This window comes from Danio rerio, chromosome 6, assembly GCF_052040795.2.
Source record: "Danio rerio strain M-AB ecotype USA chromosome 6, GRCz13ab, whole genome shotgun sequence".
Taxonomy (NCBI): domain Eukaryota; kingdom Metazoa; phylum Chordata; class Actinopteri; order Cypriniformes; family Danionidae; genus Danio; species Danio rerio.
This window is the reverse complement of record NC_141026.1, coordinates 55,262,316-55,289,082: the sequence shown is the minus strand read 5'-3', so window position 1 is coordinate 55,289,082 and position 26,767 is coordinate 55,262,316. Positions and strand designations below refer to the sequence as shown.

At 36.9% G+C, this 26,767-nt stretch overlaps 1 protein-coding gene across 1 annotated transcript; it reads left to right on the top strand.

Moving 5' to 3' along the window:
* Positions 1 to 4,643: 4,643 nt before the first annotated feature.
* On the top strand, positions 4,644 to 26,442 carry rbm5 (RNA binding motif protein 5). Its single transcript, NM_001100138.3, has 25 exons — positions 4,644 to 4,808; positions 5,706 to 5,743; positions 6,703 to 6,919; positions 7,240 to 7,395; positions 9,203 to 9,272; positions 9,840 to 9,913; positions 10,610 to 10,693; positions 12,251 to 12,311; positions 12,773 to 12,838; positions 13,223 to 13,383; positions 14,135 to 14,232; positions 14,332 to 14,419; positions 16,017 to 16,085; positions 16,166 to 16,235; positions 16,344 to 16,432; positions 18,371 to 18,482; positions 18,810 to 18,901; positions 18,983 to 19,150; positions 20,822 to 20,962; positions 21,084 to 21,152; positions 21,238 to 21,411; positions 23,992 to 24,066; positions 25,598 to 25,698; positions 25,794 to 25,923; positions 26,070 to 26,442. The coding sequence occupies exons 2-25, from the start codon at positions 5,727 to 5,729 to the stop codon at positions 26,193 to 26,195; spliced, it is 2,508 nt and encodes an 835-aa protein (NP_001093608.3). The 5' UTR covers positions 4,644 to 4,808; positions 5,706 to 5,726; the 3' UTR covers positions 26,196 to 26,442.
* The last annotated feature ends 325 nt before the right edge of the window (positions 26,443 to 26,767 follow it).

Sequence of the window (26,767 nt, the reverse complement as noted above, 5' to 3'; positions counted from 1 at the left end):
AACCCTTAGCTGGATATTTTACTTCACTTAGAGCTGTGCTACGCACCACATGGAAGGTCATTTTCAAAAACCCATAGGGGCTCTTTAATGATTCCAGAAGGCTTTATTTTTATGAATTGCACTCTCAACAATGACATTTCTAACAGCAACACCAGGAACATATATATATATATATATATATATATATATTTTTTTTTTTGTCATTTAAAAAACGTAGTTAACTAATGTTTTCAATTGTTTGTTGTTTTTAATTGTATGTTTATTACTAAAATGATCTTTTCATGAAAATAGCCTTGTTTGCTGACATGGAATTAAATAAAAAAAATCATCATCATCTTTATTCAGCTGAACTAAAGCACTAAAGATCTTTCAGAGAAAGATGAAACCCTGAAACCATTGACTTCCATTGTACATGTTTTTATAGTAGTCAATGGTTACAGGTTTTCAGCTTTCTTCAAAAGATCTTCTAGTGTTCAACAGAATAAAGACAATGAAACAGGAGAGGAACAAGGAAATTGTGCATGAATGCTGACAGAATGTTCAGTGTTGAACTTGTAATACATATTTTTAAAGGTCATTGATTTCTCTTTGCATTGAGCCATAAATTTTAACTTCAGCAGCACTGACAAACAGCAAACTTTAAAATTATGTGTTCACACTTTAACAGTATTTCCTGAATTACAGAGTGATTTAGATTCCAAGAATCACCTCTTTAACAACTTTTGACACTGCTATGTCCAAAATTAAAACAAATTTTGAACCAGACTTCAGATTATTGTACTAGAAAGAGATAGAAATTATTATTCATTCATTCATTTTCATCCCCGGGTCGTGGCAGCAATTGAGGTAAAGTTGGCTTTATATTCGCACATTCTGACTTTCTCTTTAATAACCATTTCAGAAAAGTCATCTTTGCCAATTGTAAATGGGGAAATCATATTAGCAGCCAATGACTATCATAGTACAGCATTGTTTACAGTCGATAAAATAGTGATAATGTTGTTTTGAATTCATACTTGCATGCTATTTCATACCGAATATTTAAAGTAGCATGGTAAACAATATACACACAGTGACACAAGTTGTGACTGTTCAAAAATTACTGAATGTCCAGTGGTGTAAAGTAACTAATTACAAATACTCAGATTACTGTAATTGAGTAGTTTTTCACAGGAGTTGCAATTTAATAGGTCGTTTTAAAAACGTACTTTTACTTTCCCTTGAGTACATTTTTAGTGCTGTATCGGTGCTTTTCCTCCACTATTTTCCTTTAACCTGCAGTCATAACTTTATTATTTACTGTCTATGGGGATTAAAGAAATCCGTCCTATGATTCCAATCATATCGTACATAGAAGGTAAATCTCATCATAATGAACTACCTCAAGACATGGGTGATTTATAATTACAGCAAACTGTTTGAAAGCATTAAAAGTGTCCAAGAAGATGTCCAAAATCTTTACAGGCAATGAGATGGAGACTGTTTAGATGCACGTCACTGATGAGAAGATGATGGATGTTTACTGTAGGATGACCGAACTGGCCTTAAACACCCAGCAAGCACAGGACGTCAACATGAAGTCAGAACGATGATGTACCCCAACGCCATGAACGTTGCATTTTTTTATTTATTTATTTATTTTTTTGAACTGTGTTTTTAAACATAGCATACAAATAACGATTACTTAAAATGTTTACAATCACACAAAAAAGAAACAAATAGATAGAAAATAATAATTGATAGAAATTATAATAATAAATAAATAATAGAGACAGCTTAAAAAAGGGAGAAAAAGAAAAATAGATAAATAAATAAATTAATTAATTAATTAATAAACTCCAATATAAATGCAATAACTATGACAAAGACAAATCCCCTGACAGAATTTTAAAGATCAAGTAAGTATGTTTCGATTAATGCTCAGGTCTGTTGGAAAAAGTCTGATTTCAACTGCAAATCTGCAGTCATTTTCTCATTCATATATATATATATATATATATATATATATATATATATATATATATATATATATATATATAGTTCTGTCTGGTTCTCAAATCTGATTGGCTGAAAGCCGTGCGATATTCTGCAATATCAGAACTCCTAAAGCCTCTTTACCCTTTGTGTATTACTCCGCCCACATACAGCCAGCAAAAAGCAGACACTACAGATCTAAAGTTTAAAAGATGCTTGCTCAGCTGTTTAACTGTCAGCTTATGATTTGAATCCGGAAGAAAGTAGTTCCTCATACAAAAGGGTTTTTGAGACTCTCCATGTTTGATTTTGTTTTTATATACACACTTATGCCGTCAAACTGTTGTATAAACGCAATATCACACTTGTAGCAGTGCGATATGGCTGTATATCGGCACTGGTGGGGGCACTAAGGCACTCGGTCTGCGGCCTCGTGCCAACGCACGCCTCCCACCAGTGCTGATATACAGCCATATCACACTGCTACGAGACGAGTGTGATATTGCTCATATATATCTGTTTCAGCCTCTGTGTCTATTCAGTCAAAGTAGGTCAGAAGGTCTTCATCCAGTTCACTGTAATTATCTTCTTAGCTGTTATTAATATTACATCAAAATCAAGTCAAATAACTTACTGTCCTCAGGTGGGAAGCCATCAAGCAAAAAACATACTGGGTGCATTGGTATGTCGTATCCTAAAACTTTACCAATCTCCCTTTTAACCTCTTTGGACGTTGACTTGTTTTTGGAAATGAAATTCAGTTTGAGAACTCAAAGTCAATATCCAGCGTTCAACCTAAAACCAACCAAAAATCAACGTCTGATGAAGTTTCAGCTTGATGTTTTGTGGACGTTACCACTATGACGTAAACATATCAGCATTTAACAGTGTAATACTCACTACTCTTGAGTACTTTTAAAAGGTCTACGTTTACTCATACTCTGAGTAATATTTACAACAGAAACTTTTACTCTACTTGCACTACATTTTTATGGAAGTAATGGTACTTTTACTTGAGTATGATTTTTCAGTATCTTTCACTGCGAATGTCCGAATATAAAACCAACTTTACCTCAATGGGGCAGCCGTCCCAGGAGAGAACCCCAGACTTCCCTCTCCCCAGACACTCCTCCTGGGGACCCCGAGGCGTTCCTAAGCCAGCTGAGAGGCAAAGTCCCTCAAGCATGTCCTAAGGCTTCCTTCTGGTGGGACATGCCAGGAAACCCTTCCTAGGTAGGCGCCCAGGAGGCATCCGAAACAGATGCCTGAGCCACCTTATCTAACTTCTCTCAATGTGGAGGAGCAGCGGCTCTACTCTGAGCTCCTCCCAGGTATCAGAGCTCTCTTACCCTATGTATAAAGGTGCACCCTGCCACCCTTTGAAGGAAACTCATTTTGACCGCTTGTATCCGAGATCTTGTCCTTTTGGTCATGTTGGCATTTCTGTGTGGAGTTTGCATGTTCTCACCTTGTTTTTGTGGGTTTCCTTCACAGTCCAAAGACGTGGTGCAGGTGAACTGGGTAAGCTAAATTGTCAGTAGTGTATGTGTGTGAATGTAAGAGTATATGGGTGTTGGGTTGTGGATGAAAGGGCATTCGCTACGTAAAACATGCCGGATAAGTTGGCGGTTCGTTCCGCTATGGCAGGGGTGGCCAACCCTGGCTGCGTCCGAAACCGCCTACTACTCAGTAGGTACTGCATTTGAATTTAAACAAACTACTCGGCCGTTTGAAAAGTACGTTCTGTATAAACGTGAAAATGGAATTCGGACGTACTACATCCGCCATTTTGTCATGGTCACGTGACCTACCTGCGTCAATTGCGTCGCTTTACTCCCATTCATGAACTCGCTTGCGGGACATCATGGGATAGCACAGCATGCATGGAATGCGCACTCTAGAATCTCGCCGGAAGTAGTAAGTCATCCGGGTACTTCTCGCATACTGATTTTTGAATTCTATGAATTCGGACATACTACTTGGCTCGCATACTGACATATTTTAGCGTACTATATAGTATGGAAGTATGCGGTTTCGGACGCAGCCCCTGTTTCTGGAGAGCCACATTCCTGCAGATTTCAGTTGCAACCTATATTAAACACACCTCCCTGTAATTATCACGTGGTGTTCAGGTCCTACTTAATTGGTTCAGGTGTGTTTGATATGGGTAGCAACTGAAATCTGCAGAAAAGTGGCTCTCCAGAAACAGGGTTGGCCACCCCTGCGCTATGGTGACCCCAGATTAATAAAGAGACTAGTCCGAAAAGAAAATGAATGAATATTGTTTTTGAACATAGGCCTACAGTAATATTTTTTCGTTATTTTAAATGCAAAAATTTATTCAGACATTTTCTATATTTAAGAATAAAATAATAAACGATTGGATTAAAATAAATGCATTAGAAATAAACAAACCAGTAAATAATCAATCCAGATTCAAATAATTAAAGCATGATGACTATGAAATTAATACTTTTTTCAGAATAATAAGCAAGATTTAGAGAAACAAAAGAATTTTGAAATGTATTAAAATAATTTAATTAATGTTACTTTAAAATAATGAGTCCACCATGTAACTTACGTAACATAAATCAGTCGTTTAGATAGGAACTGTTGCAGTAAACTGCATTTCCCATCGTGCAACAGTAACAACACGCCATCGCGTTTCAGTGGATTCTGGGAAGGAGAAGCTTGTAGACCATTTTAGCCGCAGATGACATCGAATGACCTGACGAAGAGTGTGATCTTTCGGCGAGAAGGGATCCTTTGGCTGTCTTTACGTTTCTCAGTAGTTGAGAAACATTTATTTTCAACGTTGCGTTGAAATATATCTGGTAAGTTTTCGTTGTGTTGCTGCGTGTTTTGCGCCTTTTTAAACTGCAAACCGACGACGCGGTCTCCATTTTGATGCCTTCCTGTAGCTTAGTGAACTTCTAAATGGAGACCACACGAAACAAAGTACAATTGCACTATTGTACTGTGTTATTAAACGTGTTCATTGAACATTACGTGTGTCCAGAACAGTAATTTATGTAACATTATCACCATACTACATCGATCTCTATCTTGGTAAAGTACGTTTAACGTTACTTAACACCTTGTAAAATGCATTCCAGTACTAGGTTGTTTTTAAAGTAATTTGGTGTATTTAATATGCCAAAACGAATATGTCTATAAAACAGGGTGTCAACAGTAAATGTTCCTAAATTTATTGTATCATATATAAATGAGCAACGTTACATTTTGTTACAACGTTACTCGTTAAAAATGTCTTAGCAAAAAAAATCATATTTTACATTAATAGTTCCTATGATAAGCTGCTTAAAGAAATGTTTGTGTAAATCTGGTTTGTTCATGTTGCATAATGTTATACAGGAAAATTGGCTGAGTATTCTAACAAGCTAATGTAAGATAGTCCTGCTAAAAGGATTCCAAACCAATGTAATGTTAAATTTGGAAATAACTAGAAAAAAATCAAGAAGTGTATAAAATGTAAGGGTCTATGGAATGTAAAATGTGCATTCTAATACATATTCAGTTTTCTAACATTACTGAGATCTCACCAGATGTTTATACTATTTTTAGGCCACTAACAATTCTATTATTTGTGAGTGTATGTGAATATAATAACTATAATAGGTGCAATTGTAAATCTAATTTGCCCAAGACAATTATTTCATTTAACCGTTATGATATGTGCAACAGACTAATGTTCTATATTATTTCAACAGGCCTTGCATTGGGAAATAAATATGGGTGCAGATAAACGGTAAGTGATTTATTATTCATTGAGTTTTTAGGGCTTATATTTATATCATGATATTGTACCTTTTATGTTGTTTCAATCAGTGTTATTTTATATATTTAATGAATATATTTACCACATGCTTAAAAAATGTTGTTAAATAAAATGTAAAAATTAAACGTTCTCACAGTGCTATTCATGTTTCTTTGTCCCTGTATTGTTGTGTAAAAGTGCATGCATACAAATGATTAAATAAGTATTAAACAACATAAATGATTGAGCAAATAAAAAAAAGATAGGCTTCTTTATTTTCTATACGATTTATATCATCATATTGCACAGCCTTAAGCCTGCTTTATACTTCTGCTTCAAGTGACCGGCGTAACCCACGGCGCATGCAACGCGTGTAGCCGTGCATTTATACTTCTGCCGCTGTCTCTGTTGGTCTCCATTAACACTTCCGAAACTCTAGTTGGCAGTGAGGTGTTAATGTTCCTCTGTGTCGAGTTTCTTTGCTGGTATTTTGTTTTATCTGAACGCTTCCTGTTGTACATGTACAAGTGGCTCAAACTCATTCATTTTGAGGCAGGAACCCGCGGACGTGCAACAACTTTAACCATGAGGTAAACACAAAACATAACTTTCCATCCGGAGCTCCTTCACGGGTCTCCACACTTGTAAACAATCGCTCCATCAGGCTTGCGTGGCTCTCGGTGCCGCCCAGACTCGTCAGCGGTACCAAGCAGACCAATCACAGAGCTTGCGCCACGCGTCGGAGCGACATGTAGTTACATTTTTAAAGGTGCGCGTCAGCGAAGCCGACGGCCACGGCGTAGGGCTATGCGTCAACGCGTCGGCTGCGCTTTAGCATTCGTGTGCGCTTGACGCAGAAGTATAAATCAGCCTTTAGAGGTTAATATACTTACTAATTTGAATAATATACTTTGGCTAATTTGATTATCATATAACATTGTCATGACTAGGGTTAGCCGTACAGAGCGCAGCGGCAGGTATGGCTCTGAACAGTCTCGCGATGATGACCGAAGGGATCGGCGAGATCGAGATGATCGCGGATATGACTCTCATCGCTGGAGTGATGACCGCCGCAGTGACCGTTATGATGGTGATAGAGGTGATCGAGGCGACCGAGGTGATCGAGGCGACAGAGGTGATCGATACTGGAGCAGAGACAGTCCTGAGGTGAGAATACCTGGTTGTGTTCATAGACCCTTTTCACTAGGCTGTTATGATGCATCAGCATCTAAAATCCTTGAACGTTTTTAATATTTAGTTTTTTTTTTTTCAAGTTTGAACATTTATTTGTATTTATGCATGTATTATATCGTCTTTGCATTAAATTTAAAAAAACAAATTGCTGCTTGTGCGAGGCGTTTGTAATACATCGTCTACGAGCAAGACAGTTAATTAGATTTTGTTCTTCTGGCTGCCGTTATCAGTCTCGCATAACAGACTTTGACAGAATGGTATAAAAAAATAATAATTCTGACCTTATGTAACAGCGAGGGAGGAAGCGACGCAACAGTGATGGATCAGAGGACGGACATCATTCAGATGGTGATTACTCTGAGCACGATTACAGAGGAGATCCAGCCGATGAAAAGGAGAGCAAGACCATCATGCTCAGGGGTCTGCCCATGAACACGTCAGAGGCGGATGTAAGATGTCTTTTTTTCGTTCAAATACAGTGTTTACATTGTCACATTATTGGCAAACCTTAATATTAGGATATGTTTTTTTTCACTGGATGGAAATATTTTTAAAATGATGTGACTTCTAATAGAATTAATCTGTAGTTAATTAATTTTATACCTTTACTAGGCAGGAATTAATAAATTAATAATAATAATAAGTTAATATAAATAATAATAGTTGTTATAATAACAATAAAAAATGATTATTGTTTAATTTTGTACCCTGAATCAATTAAATATTGTCAATTTCTAAATTTGATCATTTTCTGCTGTGAGTTTAACAATAACAATATTTACTTTTTAAATAAATATTTCAAGACTGGATTTAAAAGCACCTATAGTATAAATTTTGCAGTGAGTACAATAGTAATATTAATTATTAATAGTATTATTGATGAATAGTAGTTATTATTTGTCAAATATAATAGTTTTTTTTTCACACATGTGTATAATAGTCAGTGTAATTAGCAGTTATTGTTTTATAAATAACATTCCTGACTCATAATCAGGGTTCCCGCGCTTCTTGAAAGTGCTTGATTTTTAGACATGAATTTAAGGCCTGGAAAGTACTTGCAAACAAACTTAGAAATTAAACAGAAGCTCTCGTGCTAGATGTGGCAAAAAGTTACCTGAAAAGTCCATCCCACAGACTTTTCATAGCGGACTTGAGACAACGGAAGTCTTCTATCCACTCTTGGAAAAGTGTAGATGGTGGATTAACATTCCGCACATGATCACTACTAAGATGTGTCATTATTTATAACTTTAGATGCCATGGTTTCTAAAACAAAATCTGTCAGTGTTATTTTCATTCTCATCTTCAGCGCTTTACATTTTTGCGGTAGTAGCTCTCTCTGTCATCCCAATCCAGATGGAGGCATTGACTTAGTGATTGTGATTGACAGCTGATATTAAACAATCCATTCGCGTTCAGTTCTAGAGCAGTGGGCCAATAAGAAGAGCGCGAAGGCGGAAAAAGCATTACGAACTTGGCTTTTAGTTGACATGACAACTGTTTTAAACCATTCCCAAGCACTGCGTTTCACGTTTCAACTTCAAAGATGCATTCTGCATGAATTTCTCCCGAATCTGCGCATATGGTGAACATTTTGCAGCATAAACAAATGCTCCCAAATATATTTTGAGATTGCATAGATAAAATTTGGGGCACATATAATTTTGAGCCCTGTGGTGTTATTTCAACAATTGTACAGTGGTACTTTAAAACAAAAAAAAAACTAAGAAATTCTTAATTTAAAAATCTTCAATTTCAATCTTATACCTGAACTATGACAAATGATGCATTTGATTAATAATTCAGAAACCCTAATATTGCCAGGATTGAAATCAACTTATTGTATTGAAGTTCTTTGAACATGACTTTTAAAATAGTTGTTTAAATAGGTCAACCTTTTTTAAAAAATGACATTCAAAACATAATTTTTGACATATATATATATATATATACAGGAAGGACTTTCGTGGTATTTATGCTGGGGGTGTAAATTACAATAGTCGATTTAAAATATTAGTGATTAAGTGACTGCATAGTAAAAATGCAATAACTATATTTAATAATATAATTAAGTATGTTAAATTAAAGTATATTTTGAATGCACCCACAAATATTGCATTTTAACTTCATAAAAATGTCAGGGTCGAGAAAATTGCTAAAGTGGTGTTGATAGTCAATAGCTATGAATAGTTAGTAACTTCATATTTTATCCTGAACTTTATCCTAACAAATCTGACTTTCCATTATGATTCACAGATTCGAGCAGCCATTGACTTGCTGGAAGGACCCAAGCCAATGGACGTGAGGCTGATGAAAAAGAGAACAGGTGAGATTGATGTACCGCGAATCCTTTCGCTTGCAAGCAAACAAACCTGTGTCCACTGGGCCAACCTGCTTCCCCTCAAATGCCTTTTGCCATAGCAACATGTTATCTGACTAGCTTCACCCTTTCAGACTATTGAGTTAGGACATTTGTTTCACTTTAGGTACAAACTTGGAGGTAAGTTTCTGTTGAGGTTTTGAGTGTCTCAAAATTGGCACAGCTTTATTCATGCCAATTGAAGTTACATGCAGTTATGTAGCTTCTATATCTTCCGTACAAACTTGTTAAATATCATTCAAGCCAGTTATATTTCTCAAAGGTTATCCACTTGTTTATGACTGTCTGCTTTTGATTATTGTTTCAACCTGCTTCAGCACAGTAAGATCGATTAGCTAGATTATGCAAAGGTGCTGTTGCTATGGTAAAAAGTTTCCAGGCAACCCCCTACATCTCTTTGGCCTCTCTGGGTCAAGGAGGTCACGAAGCAGTTTGTGACAGAGTTTGAATGTTGTACAACTGAACCATTTAAACTAACACGCCTCCCGTCTGTATATCTGAATGCCTCTCTAGGTATAAGCCGAGGTTTCGCCTTCGTGGAGTTTTATCACTTGCAAGCTGCTACCCGATGGATGGAGACCAATCAGGTTGCTTCCTAATCACCAAGTCTAGCTTTTGCCCTGGGGGATAATGCAATTTCAGTAGAAAAGGAAAAAAAAAATGCAAAAGTTGCTGCCCCAGCACATTATATGGACTGAAATGGACCAGATCCTCTGTCTTTGAAGGCAAGGTGTTGTGACCAAAACTTAGAAGAGCCATTTGATGGACACTCTGGCTTCATGTTATTAACTGTTTGTTAGCCCAGATGATTTAATCTTTTTAAAGAGGGGAAATAAGTAATACACCTCTAATGGTGTGATTTAATTAATTCAAATGGGTTTTAAGCCACAAACTGTAAATGCAATTTTATGAAAATGTGTGTTTTCTTTTAAGTGATGTTAGTTTGTTCAGGTAGTCGTGAAGTGTGGTGCTATATATAACATCCCAGTTAATGGACCTCAGCATTAGGTTTTTTCATTATAGTAGCAAAATGTTTTGTGCCGAGAAAGTAAATGCTTCCGTCTCAAGTCCCCCCATCCCATTTAAGAAAGGAGTGCCTTTTTTTTTTTACACTCTGTTCCGGCCCCATCCGGACACTCGGGTCCCAAACACACACCATCTTACACGTTAAACCCTCCCGGGCGATCCTCACCCTAAACCCTCGTGGCTAATGTGGTTGTTCTTGGGCTAAGATAAGAACGTCACAAGAGGGGAAATAACCAAATATTTTCTTCCTTTTCCAGAAACTGCTGTGCGTTCAAGGCAAGCCTGTTGTCGTGCACTACAGCAACAACCGTCACAAGTTTGAGGATTGGCTCTGCAACTCAGTAAGTTACATGGATTCCCTGGCTCTTTATTAATTTCATGGTCAATGATTTTGTTTAGAAATAAATATTTATTATTAGAAATTTTATAAAAAATACTTTTTGATCTTAAAGTTTGTAAAATTTAAAAAAATCATGAAGTTAACATGATTTGCACACAAATATTACGTTTTTAACTAATACATTTATATTTCATTATTACTGTTTTACTATATCTTTATTAATTGAAATGTAGCTTTGGTGGTCAACATGAGAAACTTCAAACATTGCATTTCAAATTGTAACCATTGTTTATGTATATAGGATATGTTTATTTGTTTAGAAAGTTTAACACTTTCTGTGAACATAGTAAATAATGCTGATAATGCATTTTAAATATGGTTAATGTAGAACCGGGGTGGCCAATTCTATTCTTGGAGATCTTCCTTCCTGCAGAGATCACAGGGTGTCCGCTGGGTCTTAAAGTCTTAAAACATCTTAAATTTAATTCAGGGGGAAAAAAACGATTAAACGATTCCTCATGATAATACCAGGCCGTTTGAAAAAAATCCTTAGTATTTAACCCTGTTTAAGTCAAAAATTTTGTTCTTAATGGTCTTTGAAGGGTATTAAAGTCTTATAGTTGATTACATGAAACCAGCAGAAACCCTGGTTCAGCTCCAACCTTGATCAAAAACAACTAAACCAACTAAAACCCAGTCCACACGAATATTTTCAAAACCGCAAATTTTTTTTCTACGTGGTTTCACCGTTTGTCTCCATGAAAACGAAGTGTCAGCTAACTGAAAATGAAACTTTCTAAAAACTCCAGCCAGGGTGAAGATTTTCCAAAACTCTGGGCACAGTGTAGTCGTATGGACACTTTAGCCTCATGACATCAGCAAAAGCGCTATTTCCTCCTTTCTGATTGGCCAACATGTCTGGGTTCAATGAAATGCGGCAGAATTTCTCACGTTCGCGGCAAACGCATTCCATATTTTGTCATTCCAGCCGCAGGATGGTAATTCGCCTCTATTCTATGTTTGCATTGATTTGTATGCAATTTACTTAATTCCCCACTTATGAACCCAGCCTAAGTGTCATTATCGCCCCCTGTTGGTTTGGCATGTCCTTAACGTGCATTGCAATTCGTTTTTGCGTTTTCATGAGGATGGAGATTTAACGGAAAAAAATTAAAGCATGTTTTTAAATATACCCTTGTACATATGGACATGGCTAAAGTAGGATCAGAAGGAGCACTTAGTGATTAAAGCCATGTGCATTTGATCAAGGTTGGAGCTGAACTCTGCAGTAAGGTAGATCTCCAGGAACAGGATTGGGCACCCCTGATCTAGAGGATTATTTACAGAAACTTGTACATTTTTAAAAGTCTGCTCAGAAACATCCCTTGCCAATTTTGTTTGGAAAAAAAGTTAGTTATGCTTGTAGTGTAATTGTGGCATCTCAGTTTTTCATATGGTCCACTCATCACGGTAAGTGTTCAAGCCACTGTAGTGTGCTTGTAACCTGGTGCCCCAAAGCTGAAGTGTCAATTAAAACACTATGACCGGTTGCTTGCAGTGTGGCCTGTACAATTTCCGGAGGAGGCTGAAGTGCTTCAGGTGTGGCGCAGCTAAAGCGGGTAAGTAGCTCCTGAGCAGGAAACCGCTGTCTGCACCCATCCGGATGATCCAGTCAAACACACTCATGGCCATGGAGCATTTTTTTAACTAATAAGATGTGGAGATGTTATCATCTACCCTGTTTTGTTTAAAAATATATGATAGTGAAGGATTGTTTTTATTGCTCAATCACTAATATATACATATATTTTAATAACTAGTAAATGAAATTATGGCTACATTTTAGGAGTAGGTAAACAAACACAGAAGTAGTTATCCAGGTAGTATTAGATAAGGCATCCAATATAATGAACACTGTACTCCATATATTAGTGTTTTATGATATCCAATCAATGGTGAAAATGTGTAGAAGTTCTGATTGTAGGAATTTTAATATGGGGCGCTTTTAGTAATACAGTTTGTAACTGGCTTCAGTGTTTAAAGAAGCTCAATGCACTTTTGTTCTTGTGTTTATTTTTAGATTCTGAATCCAGCAGCACCACAGGAACCACAGAAACCCAGCCAAGTGGAGATTACTATGGCGATAGTAAGAGTTTTTCCACAAAACATCGCCACCAAATTGGGTTGCATTAATAAATTACAAGGATGCACAAATGAATATCATCTCTAATGTTAGCTGTCCAAAAGTGTTTTTTAGACTGATAAAGATCATGATCATATTAGGTTAAATTTCCTACACATAATCCTGTTCGTACAATGTTTCCAATGCAGATGAAAAACAATTATTAAAGAAATAAAATGATGCGGGTAAAATGTAGGGCCTTTATGTTATGCTCATTCACATTTTATGTATATTCAAATTTGAAAACCCTAGTTAAGTGTTTGCTAAAGTAATGAAGCATAGAGGGTTAAAGTAACAGTTTATCAATTGTGGAGAAGTGAGGATAACACTGTTTCCATTTTTTGCCAGCCATCATCTTGAGGAACATCGCTCCTCTCTCTACTGTTGAAGCCATTCTGGGGGCTCTTGCTCCTTTTGCAAACCTCTTGCCTGGCAACATCCGCCTCATCAAAGACAAACAGACAGGCCAAAACAGAGGATTTGCCTTTGTCCAACTCGCTTCTCCTCTGGTACCCATTTGTTCTTGTTTCTAAGTGAAGTTTATTTATAAACTAATTTCGAGAAGATCACATGCTTATGATTGCTTGCAGCTGGTTCCGCATTATTTAATTTATGATTCACCAATCATACGATTTCTAAGCCGCTACAAATACCCTAAGTTCCATATCACAGCCATCTTCGTTTTGAAGAATCCTCCTTTTCTAGATGGGTGGCACGGTGGCCCAGTGGTTAGCACTGTTGCCTCACAGCAAGAACGTCACTGGTTCTAGTTCTTACCAAGCCAGCTAAAGTTTCTGTTTTTGTGCAGAGTTTACATGTTCTCCCTGTGCTTATGTGGGTTTTCCCTGGGTTCCCCAGGTTTCCTCCCACCGTCCAAAAACATGCAACTTAAATTAGTTGACTAATTCAAATCAGCACCATAGACATGCTCCTAGTAAGTAGTTATCTCTTAAGAGCAATCGCTATCTGTTCATTAGCTACTACAGCAGGGGAGTTCTTGAGATCAAGTTAAGATCGAGTTAGAGTTTAAACTCCCCTCTTACCTCGCAAATGGGAGGGAGCCCCGGGCACGAGGGTCTTAAGAGCTCAGGGCTCTCCTGGGACAGAATTCCAAACAAGCTTTATAAGCAATCATCAGCTATGTGTGAACTCTTGAAATGTATTTTATATCAAAGCTGATCTTGAACAAGTGCAAAATCACTAACGTTAAACCTGCAGACTTTTTAATCACCTTCTGCTGATGTTGTTTGTGTTTTGCAGGAAGCGTCACAGCTGCTAACTATCCTCCAGGGCCTACAGCCGCCACTTAAACTGGATGGCAAGACTATTGGTGTCGACTATGCCAAAAGTGCTCGAAAGTACGCACCTGTCATTCATATCCTCATGCTGTGGTCTAGTTTTCCATGGCATTTTTCCAGCTTGATTAATAATTCATCCTAATTTTTTTCTTTCCTCAGGGATCTGTTATTGCCAGATGGAAACCGTGTTAGCGCCTTTTCAGTTGCCAGCACAGCCATTGCAGCTGCTCAGTGGTCCTCTAGTCAGGTATGAACATCTTAACCATGCCTCACTGTAAAAGGTCTTGTGAAGTGCTTTGAAATGGAAATTTCTTTTTTATTTGATGTTTGACATACTCTGAAACTGAAACATGAGGTGTTAGATTTTGCAGTATTTGGCTTAACCGTTCTTGGGTTACTCGCCAATGTATTAGACGACTCTAAGGCCCCGTTTACACTAGTGCGTTTTAGTTTTAAAACAGTGTTTTAGATCAAAAACGATCTGCGTCCACACTAGTGTTTCACCTAGCGTCTCTGAACATATTTCCGTCCACACTACGCCACCAAAAACGTATAAAGCTTGACCATTCGCGCACTCTGGGCATGCACGTTCTAGTATAAACAAAGCATGCGTCTCGCTCGGCATTTGGTTATTGTTAGTCAACAAACGCCGGTTGAACAATGAACGCAATGGCGAAGAAAGCAAGAGAGGTATTTTTGTGGACGGACGACGAGGTCGAGTTGTTACTAAACGTAACAAATGAATAACTGCACAATGGCGCCTAAAACAGACAATAGTGCAAACAACGCTCCCATTTCTGTGCCCATGTTGTTGTTTGTAGTACTGTCTTCCGCTAGCGTTAAAGCCATGTGTTATAGTCATGTGATAGGGGCTTGACGAATAAGGAAAGGATACGCAATGACACAAAAGCCCCAATCAGGTAGCGAATCTCAGCAGTCCCGCCTCCGTTTTCAGATGTCTCCGTTTTTCCTCATCCATACTGAGACAGAGCAGCAGCGTTTCAGAATGAAAATGGCCTCTCCAGCGTTTCCAAAACGCTCCGTTTTCGGCGCTCAAACTCCGGCGTAGTGTGGACAGATGGCGTAACCGTAGCAAAACTTATGCGTTTTAAAACGAAAACGCGTTAGTGTAAACGGGGCCTAATACATTAAGTAACCAACCAATGTTCTTAGGAGGAGAAGACTCTATTGCAGACAATGAATAGTGCAGTTCCTCAGCATCTGTTAACCTGTCATCCTCAAGTAACTAAGCCCAAAGTACTGTCTGTGAGACACTTTATAGCAAAGGATATGACCCCCAGGAGATCACCCAAGTGGTTTGGTTGGGTCACAACTCTTGAGTTCCCGTAGGCCAATTTACACCTTTTCAGATGCAGAAACTTGTTTGCATATGAAACAAGCCATTCAATCTATCACAGGGTGCGACACATAATAGTTCCTCCTCCTTTAAAAAAAAGCCAATAGCATTTAGTTGACTGCAGCTCTGCCAGTGACAGTGGTTGATCTTCAGTGCATCAGATTGAAAGCATATAAGAAGTGTTTTGAGGGGGGCAGGGCCAGATTCTTCAGACCATTTGATTGGTCTTAAGATTTGATTAGGTGATGTCAAATGAATGATCCATTTAGGTGGAAGTGACAATATAGCATTCAATCTTTGTATCTTCTAAATGCCAAATTGTCAGTGTTTTGGAGCACACTGGCTTATAAATATCCTTAAGACTAACAGACTCATGATAATAACTATAATAGTAATTTCAAAACAACCTTATTTTAATTTCTTGCGACATAGTAAAGCAGAATTAGGCATTCAAGATTGATTGATTTGATGACTTTTCATTCACCAGCCTCAGCAGATTGTGGAGCCGACATCAGAGTACAGTTATCTACAGGAGGGATATGTGCCTTGTTCACAGGTCAGTTGACGGCATCCGCAAACATGTGCAGTATGGTGTTTATTTGTTTGAGCCAAGTAAAGATTGTTTGTTGTTTTTAGGAGTATCAGGCGTACTACCAGCAGCAGGCTGGAGCTGTAGACCCATCCCTGGCTAATGGCATACTTGGAGGTAACATTAGCATAGTGTGATGTTTATTAGATTGCAATGGGACGTTTTAAATGTTATGCATTTTTTTTTAGCATATTGAAAGTGAAAATCTGATTGTTTGATTGACAGCAGCTCCAGGGGTGAAAGTAGTTCCTGCTGCTACAGGAGTGGTGATCTCTCAAAGTGCACAAGTCTATCAGTCGCCGCAAGCTGCTCAGGTGACTGGTTTTGCTGTATTATAATTTATTTAATTATTTAATTAAAAAAAATGGTTCTCAATCTGTTTTTAAAGGCCTTAGTGAGAGTACTGAAATGTTTTTACTTTTACTTTAAGTTTTTCATTAATGTCAACTATTAAAAAATGCTTTTATATTAAAACATATACTTTCCTAAACCAGTCTGGTTGAATGACATCTAGGTGAACACAAAACATCTTTCATTAATAAAGGTGCAGTAGGTGATCTTCCACAATGCTAACTGCTTAGCATAAATCTCTTAATCACAGTCCCTCCCATACTGTCTAGAGCCACGCCTCCTTAAACACAAGCACAGCAAAAGAACCCTCTCTCATGTGTTGTAAGAGACTAGTGCTTGTCCAAGCCAAACTGACATGCTATTTCAGAGCAAATATTTAGAGTTGCATGGTAAACACTATATGGAAAGACTAGGCGGAATAGCGGTATTTACTTGTGTTTTGTTGTTAAACTATTTAAAATCTACATTATTGATGGTGTAAAAGGTCCCTTATGAAACTGAAAATAGTCTTATCAATCTTTCATCTGAAGATTTTAGTGGCTAAACAACACTTTTGTGCAGATATGACCCATTTGTAACAACAACATCTAACGTTACATCAGCTTTGCGTGAAGCTAAAACAGTTTTAAAACAACATTACCTGTCTAAGAGAAATCCTTCAGACATTGTGTCATCCTTTCTCCAGCGTGCAAAGGTAACTCCAATATTGATTCAGGTTTTAAAAAGTTTTGATTCAGCAGGTTTTTACCAATCACCGTCGGTGAAGCTGCGTACAAAAGGCTGCGTAGTTGTTCAAATCTGCATTTGCTGACAGACAGATTGGGCTACTTATCAGAATTATGAGAGATGTCGGCCCGCGATATTTAATTGGATGAACATATTTTTGTTTTATGCCTTACCCAAAATACAAAAATACATATAAACACATTTAGATCATTTGCTTTAATCATTACTATTAGACTGTGAAGAGACTTTTAACCAACACAACAAAAAATGCTTCTGAAGACAATCACCTATTGCACCTTTAACCCCTTTCATGACCCCACATTGCTAGTAACTCAAAAATGCAGAGAAGCAATAAAATGAAAGCAGCATTATTCTGCAGTATGAACTGCTCTCATATCTCAAATGTTCTCATGTAGATACTTTCTAAAAAATAAGCATACCTGTTTCAGAATCAAGTTTGCAAGCTGGGTGTGTCATTTTAAAAGTATTGCTAGCTTATTTACCACAGTCCTTGTTTTTATTTTCATAAATGCAAAAATTTGTTTCTAAAAAAACCTATAGGAAAATGTCTGAGGAATTAGTGGATAATGTTTTGATGTCACGTTTTCAGCGCTCTGTTGTTTCTCCTATTTTCTTAACATGGTGTCTGCTCGGTTTAAAACAGAATTTTAGGCCTTAAAGTCTTAAATTCATTGATTGATTGATTGATCTTAATTTTTTCTCAGTACAACTAAAGCTACTTAATTGGGTCCAAATCATCCAAGGATCAACAATACACCTCAATAAAACCTTATTTTATATGTTTAAGTGTTTTATTGCAGAGATACAATTCATAACAGCTGTTAGATGTTTTTACAGCAAATTTCTCATTAAATCCTTTAGGAATTCAGGGAAAGAATACTAAAAATAATTACACGATTTTTTACGATAATACCTGGACATTAGAAATAACTATTAGTGTTTAACCCCGTAAAAGTCTACAATTTCATTCTTAATAATCCTAAAAAATCTTAAATTTGACTCAACCTTCAGAAACCCTGTGTAAATCAGAAGCAGCTGAAATATCTTTACATGTTTTTTTTTTTTGACAATAGTGGCCGTGAAAATCCAAAAGATTGAGAACCACTGTTCGATTCTGACATCACCATAATAATCTTTTTTTTTTTTTGGCAAAGATTGAAGGCAAAGCCCAGTGCATTACAGCCACTGCCACCATTTCTGCCCCAGCAACCTCTGCAGTCTCTGCTACAGCCACAGCAACATCTACCTCTCAGGAAAATCAAGCCAGTAAGATTACTTTGTCTTATTTTGTATACACACACACACACACACACACACACTCACACACACTCACACACACACACATATATATATATATATATATATATATATATATATATATATATATATATATATATATATATATATATATATATATATATTCATTTATTCATTCGTTTGTTTGTTTGATGTTTAGAGCTTTAGGTTTAAACAAAATAAATTACATGACTTATTATTCTTTATTATACCACTATTAAATACACACATACTTATCAGAAAAACTAATACTACAGGCCATTATCTGATTCTTTTGTCATTTTCCTGTTTCTTCAGATGTCCCAGACACTTCCTCCTATCAGTACGATGAGTCTTCTGGGTATTATTACGACCCCATCACTGGCCTCTACTATGACCCAAACACACAAGTAGGAGTACTTTTTTATACAACAATTGTGCTATTCAATTGCACGTACAACGTACTAAGCTTTGTTATTTCTATCTTTTAGTACTACTACAACTCTCAGACTCAGCAGTATCTGTACTGGGATGGAGAGAAGCAGGCGTATTTACCCGCTGTGGACAGTAACGCTCAAAATGCCATGGCCTCCACTTCCACTCCTCAGAAAGAGGGCAAAGAGAAGAAGGAGAAACCTAAGAGCAAAACTGCTCAGCAGGTAATAAAAGCTCATTATGCTGGTCAATCAAATTGCAAAGGCTGTATGTAATTTAATTATGCAGATTTGCACTTTTTATTTTATTTAAATTTTTTTATTCTGGTTTCACTGGAGTGAATGTTTGTTTACATGCATGCTATTCATATGTTGTATCTGCTTCTAAAAGCAACTTCATTCATGTTCTGTGAATTGTGATACTCTACAACAGTGGTTCTCAAAGTGAGGGTCGGGACCCCCCGAGGGGTCGTGGGACAATCAAGAGGGGTCGCCTGGTGATTTCAAAAAATCTATTTTTTTAAACTATAAGAATTACCATAGGTTATCCATAACCTCCTGAAGAGAAAAAAAATTGTTGTCTATAGATACTATATGCTTTACAGTTACTATATAGTTACTATAGTAGCTTATAGTTACTAGTTCTATTGGAAAGTGACCCCTGGGGTAATTACATTATATTAAAGACACAGCAATAGCGTCAGAAGCAGCAGATTGATTTTATAACACCAGGTTAAACTTTCTGGCCCATTTACAGCACTGATATACATTGAAAAAATTAAAACAAGAATAGACTTGTGTCTATTAGTGTGTGTGTGTGTGTGCCATTGCATTTATAACCACTGTATATATAACAACCTGAGAGGAAATTGGGGGTCGCGAGTCACTGGCATTGTCATTTTGGGGGTCGCTGGCTGAAAAGTTTGGGAACCCCTGCTCTACAACACCATATCACATGTGTAAATAAATGGTAAACTTCTCACATTTGCACAGTTATTGAATTTCAATCTAAAATCTTTTGATGGTTTTATGTTTGAACAAATTTAATGAGGATATTAGTAAACTGGGAACAAATAAGATGTTGCACAAAAATACAGTTGTACCGTTTTGTTAGAATTTTGTATTTTCTTTTCAATGAAAAGGCTTAGAATGTGACATGTACAAAGATTTCTCGCCCTGTATTTCAGCTCTAAAAGTAGTTTGAACTTGACTCTTTTTCTGTTTACTTGTATATTTATATTTGTATATTTAATAGTAAATATTTGTATATTTACTTGTATTTTTATACACTCCCAACAATGCTAGCCCTTGACAAAATGTAAAAAAAAAAAAACAAATGTAAAAAAAAAAAAAAATTAGAATAATAAAATAAGTGTAAGCATGTTCTTAATCTGAATGACAGTATTGCGTATTCACAGCATGTCATTTATGCCCTTAGCCATGCAATGAAATGTAAACGGGCAGAAGTAAATGAATTAGTGCAGTAAGTTACTCTATTAAAAATATGGATTGATTAATTATCTGTACAGACTTGTAATAAGCAAAGTAAACAACCAATGAGCTTCTTAAAAATGTAGCAACACATTATAACCGGCTCTCCGTAGCATTCATTTACAGCACACGTGTCAGACTCTGCACAATTTAATTCCAAACCTAATTAAACACACCTGATCAAACTCATTGAGTCCTTCAGGCTTGTTTGTAACCTGCAGGTAAGTGTGTTGGAGTTGGGTTTGAACTAAACTGTGCAGGGCTGCGGCCCTCCAGGAACTGAGTTTGACACCCCTGATTTACAGCATCTTGGCGATTATACTAACAAGCTGTCCACTTGGATGCTCAGAAAATACAAAAACTCAATCAATGAAAATTAAAAATGTCTACCTCTTTGTGCATCAGATTGCAAAGGACATGGAGCGCTGGGCCAAGAGTCTAAACAAACAGAAAGAAAACTTCAAGAGCAGCTTCCAGCCCATCAGTCAGGAGGAGAGGAGAGAGGCAGCGGCGGCAGATGCAGGATTCACGCTGTTTGAGAAGAAGGTACGGCTTACATCGCATTGTCTTATGGTGATGATGATGATTGTCAATGAATAATAATTGATTGTCAATACATAAGATTAATTCGTTAGTAACATTAAGATTAATAATGTTTTCATTTCAGCCTGGAGCATTGGAGAGGCTTGTAACAGAAGCATCCAAAATGGCAGAAGAAGAGAGTTGTTCATCAAAGGTCTCGCGCACACTGTGTCTCTTTTCTAAATAAATGAACTTCTCATGGCATGTTGGCTAATCTCTGAACTCTGTGTTTTCTGCAGGTGGGACTGGTGGCTGCGTACAGTGGCGACAGTGAACCAGAGGAGCTTATAGATGGAGACGACAGAGAGGACAAGCTGACAGACTGGAAAAAGCTCGCTTGTCTGTTGTGCCGGAGGCAGTTTCCCAGTAAAGAAGCTCTGATTCGCCATCAGCAGCTCTCAGACCTACACAGGGTAATTACAGTTGGATTGTAATCGATGTTATTAAACCCTCGTCATGTCAATATTGCAACAAATACCAAATTGTTAAACATACTTGTGCAATGCCCTATTTTTAAAGATATCAGATGATTTTTAGCTGGAGAGACTTTAAATGAAATATTTTACAATGTGAATCCTTCCAGAATTGGGCAATTGTTATCAAAAGTAATAATATACAAAATAATAATCTAAAAACAGTTGAAGGATTACTTTTAAGGATCGAAATCGATCAAAATTCATGCTGTATTTCGATTATCGAATCAAAAAATGGAATCGTCGATGCTGCCCCGCCCCCATGTCATGTGAAAAAAAACAGGCTTGTTGCAGAGCTTGTTGAACTGCAGACGCAGGAGACCCGTCAACAGAACTTAAACCCTTTCCTCTTTCAATGAAGTCGCTTGTGTGAAAGTATTGTGGATTTCCAGTGAGTTATGTTGACAACGTTTGCGTTATCGGAAAAAAAAAAAAACAGTTTGCAAGCTCTGCTATGTATTAGGGTCGGGCCGATAGACAACACCGGCATGGCGATCCTCCGCCCCGCCTCCGTTGCAAATCTGCTCGCGAAAAATACACACTCAGGCCCTGTTTACATTAATAGGTCTTAGTTTTTAAATGGCATTTTATAACGACAACGATCCACATCCACAATGGCGTTTTGCATTTCTGAGCAGCCCTCCTTCCTCACTACCACTGAAAATGCACATCACGTGACCACACACACACACACACACAGGCAGGCACACAGAGACGCGCACACATTGTCATGCGCTCGAGACAGCGGGTCCAGGCAGTCAGCGGGTCAGTAGACTGCTTCAGTCTTTCACTTTCACACTTGTACTTGGTAATTTTAGCGAAAACCTCAGATACTGTTGGCTGGTTCCTGTTGGTTGTGCACCTTTTTTTACCGACGCCATTATAAGGACACAGATCACTGCCTATTCATGAGTCCCGCGGAAAAAGCGATTGACAGGTGGCAATTATGTGTGTAACTTATCTTTATTCATTTACTGTATGATTTGTTTATGATTTTGTTGAATTTTTCTTTTTTAAATCGTGACACCCTTAATTATTATCATTATTTATGTCTTTAATCATATGCATTTATTGACGTTGATTACATTTTATTGGTAAAGTATTTTTATATTTATAGAAAAGTAATATTTTTAAAATGTTAAACTTGAGAAGCTATGGCAATAAACTTAAAAATCATCAACATTAATCATTGTTATTATATTAAACTATAATTAAAGTTTTAAACTAACCTTATTTAACTGCTGACACATTGGAGCCTGCTGCATTTTCTTGTTTAGGTATATATGATCAGAGCAATTAGGGCTGCACAATATTGGAAAAATCGAACATTTCCCATTATTTATTTATTTTTTCTGAAATGATTATTGTGTTATAAACACAATTTCACTAGATTGCTTGAAAGAGTTCATCATTTAACATTGATTGGGATTTTTTTGTAGGGCAGTGCATCTGCATGAAATATAACAAACAATCCACAAGCAGTGTCTCCCAACCCTGTTCCTGTACATGTTATGAATGTCTCCATTATATGACCTGTTCGGTTCAAGTTTTTTCTAATGTTCTGATGAGTTGATTTAGGTGTGTTTAATTAGGAAGAGGTTGAAATGGTGTGCCTTCAGAAAAAGCGTTGGGAAACACTGGTATAAACAATTCAATAAACTTGATAAAGATTCATTTTAAGGTTACAAACAGTACAATTTATTGTGCCTAAATGCTTTTAAAATCCTCATACTTTGACATTCTTCAGAAAAGACTTTATAAATGATAAATTATAATCCAGAATCAGCATGTGATGTGACTATTGCAGAAGATCACATTGCTATGTTGATGCTGAAATGATATATTGTCCTAATCTTGGTCTGATTGATTGAAAATATACTTTGACCAACAAACAAAGCAGTATTTTAATTTATTGTGGTACATATTTTACATCAAAGCAGTCGTGATGTGTTAGTGTCTTTCTCTGTGCAGTGCGAGCTGTATTAATCATGGTATATACAATTTCATGTTTTTTTTTTTCTTTTTCCAAAATATATTTATTTGCATTTGTTTTAAACACAATACATTTAAATAAAAGAGAGAAAAAAACACACATAAGAGGTCCTTGCAGAACTTTACGGGGGTATAAGATATAAGAAATAAACAATATCAATAAATAAATACAAAAAAGGCAAATACAAAAAAAAACACCTTACAATTTCATGTTTAGTTAATAATGAGTCATCAGAAAAAGTGGGAATGACTGTTACATATCTGTGCCGTGACAGCTGCAGATAAAGCCATAATAAGGCCATAGAGAACTTGTCAATCCAGCCTCATGGTTGACGCAGGGTGTAAATATAGGTGCACTTTAAAATGTTGCCTTGTGAAAGGAAACCAAACCATTTGTACAAATTAAGTTCCTGTTTGTGTACAAAGCAGAGAATGTACAAGTCTTTAAATGCCCTGAAAGCTTTTATTTCTTGGCATGCTTCAATAATTACACAATTGTGTTGTTGTTGTTTGTTTGTTTGTTTTTAGCAAAACTTGGAGGTTATGAGGAGATCCAAACTGAGTGAAGCAGAACTGGAGGAGCTGGAAAGAAAAGAGACAGAGGTGTGAAAATCTTCAGCCACTCTTCAGTGTTTTATCCTATTCATAATAGTCTTATGATGCTCAGGTGTTTTTTTATTTTGCATTAGGTAAAATACATTGTATGGGTCAAAATGATTGATCTTAACTATATAGATATGTATTCGCTGTTGTTTTCACTCTGCACTAGTGTTTGTTTAAATGCATTCTAGTCATGACATGGTGTTTCCGCTTCTAAAAGCAACTTCATGCATTTACTGTAAATTGAGATCTCCCTGCAACACTATATCTTGAGCTACACGTGTGTAAATGAATGGTAAAATTCTTAACTCTCAAACTGGCACTACAACATGTTGATGGTTTTATGCTTGACCAAATGTAATAAAGATATTAATAAATTCAGAACAAATAAGATGTTCATAATAACACTACACTTTTAGTAAATGTTCTACTGTAAATGTTTAAAATCCTAATTTTCGATTAGTAATATTTCTTGTCCAAATTAAGTATTTGCCATCTTTAATGGTCATTGTCTCAGTATTTAGATTTATTTGAACCCTCGGATTTCAGATGTGTACCATAGTTGCATCTCAACCAAATACTGTAAGTGCTGTTGAGCACGTTCTTACAGTGCCGGTTTGCTATTGTGTTCACATGCTCAACAGAAATGACTGTGATTGGCCGTGAAGATCATCAGTTCACCGAACACACTCACTGCTTAATCTTTAAGCTACTTGGAAACCTAGATCTATTTGACCATTTTTCTACTTTAAGCTACTTAAAATATTGAACTACTTAAAACTATTTAAAAAATTTAAGCTATATTAAACTTAGAACTACTTAAAACTACTTTTAAGCTGCTTAAAACTTAGAACTACTTAAACCTCGAAAATATTTATAAACTACTTAATTGCTTAAAGCTACTTAATTGCTTAACTATTTTTGAACTTCAGGCTACCTATAACAGAACTACATAAAACTAATTTGAAACTTTAAGCTACTTAGAACTACTTTAAACCTTAACTATTTTTAAAGTTTAAGCTATATAGTTTTAAAGCTGTGATTCATCGATGAATCGATCGTATGTTTGCTTATAGACAAACCAGCTGATTTCCGTGGCTGGTTACACTAGTAAATGGAGGTGAGTTCGGTAAACTGACGACCTTCACGGCCAATCACAGTCATTTCTGTTGAGCACGTGAACAGCAGGGTTTAAGAACGTGCTCAACAGAAACGTTTGCAGGAAATGGACGTTTTTAACATTTCAGTATCCATTTGTACCAAATTCCAATATCATGACAACACTACTTCAGACTAAGCATGAATCTTAATTTCAGAAAATTGACCCAAAGAATGATCTTTGAAGTTTTTTTTTTTTTTTTTACGTGTTTTTTTTTTATGTTGGAAAAAAATTGCATTTATAGAACTAGGGCATGCTTGTTTTGACATTATTTAAAATAGATAGCTTAGAAATAATACATTTGAATTGAACTATTAAAAATCCTTAACAGTTAGCCCTTACTGATGTGTTTGTTCCCTTTACATCACTGAACAGATGAAGTACAGGGACAGGGCTGCTGAAAGAAGAGAGAAATACGGCATCCCTGAACCACCCGTGCCTAAGAAAAGGAAATACACCGCACCAACACCTGTAGTGTAAGTTTGAAGTGTTTGCCTTATCAAGTTCTGCTTCAGTCAGCTGTGTGTTTACGATTGCTGTGTCAATATAACAGTGCTATTCAATTCTGCAGAAATTACGAGCAGCCCACGAAGGACGGCCTGAACAGTGATAATATCGGCAATAAGATGCTGCAGGCTATGGGGTGGAAGGAAGGCAAAGGTCTGGGTAGAAACCAGCAGGGCATCACAACACCTATTGAGGTATTAAAATAAATACAATTGATTTACAAAACTGATATTAAAATCTTATGACCAGACTAATAACAGCTAGTTTATGCAACCAGCTCTCAGCTCAGCAGAGGGCTGATAATCAAGCGGTTATTAACAGGAATGTTTGTCATCTGCAGGCTCAGTTGAGAGCGAAGGGAGCCGGTTTGGGAACTAAAGGAAGCAGCTACAATCTCACGGCTTCTGACACATACAAGGATGCCGTCCGGAAAGCCATGTTTGCCCGCTTTACAGAAATCGAGTAAATGAGTAAGATGTCATGCGAGCGGTGATTGTCGTCCTCTGCACTGCGCAGTGTTTGTATTTATTTTGACATCAGAAACTGTTGATGAGCAGGAGATGTGTGTGTGTATGTGTACATATGTACAGAGTCCTCCAGAAATGTGAAATTTTTTTGATTTTGATCGTTTGCTTTTCCAAAATAGATTTCAAACTGTAAAGTTTATATATGATCTCAGTTTTGTACATAAGAAAATAAATGAGATGACCTGAGCTTGAGACGACGCTGCTTTTTTCAGACAATGAACTCCCTTTCATGAAACTTTTGTAAGTTAATTCAAAGCATTTTGGGTATGGGTGTGTGTATGTGTGGGTATAAACTGTTTTAGGGTGCTTTCACACCTACACTTTTGTTTCGGAACGTATCTCGTTTGCCCAGTTAGCGCGGTTCGATTGGCATATGTGAACAGGGCAATCGCGCTCTGTTCCGCGCCAAAGTAATCGCTCCGAGATCGCTTTAATTAGGTGGTCTCGGCTCGATTGAAACGAACCCTGGAGCGGTTCGATTGCAGTGAGAAAGCGGTCCGATCCGAGCGCG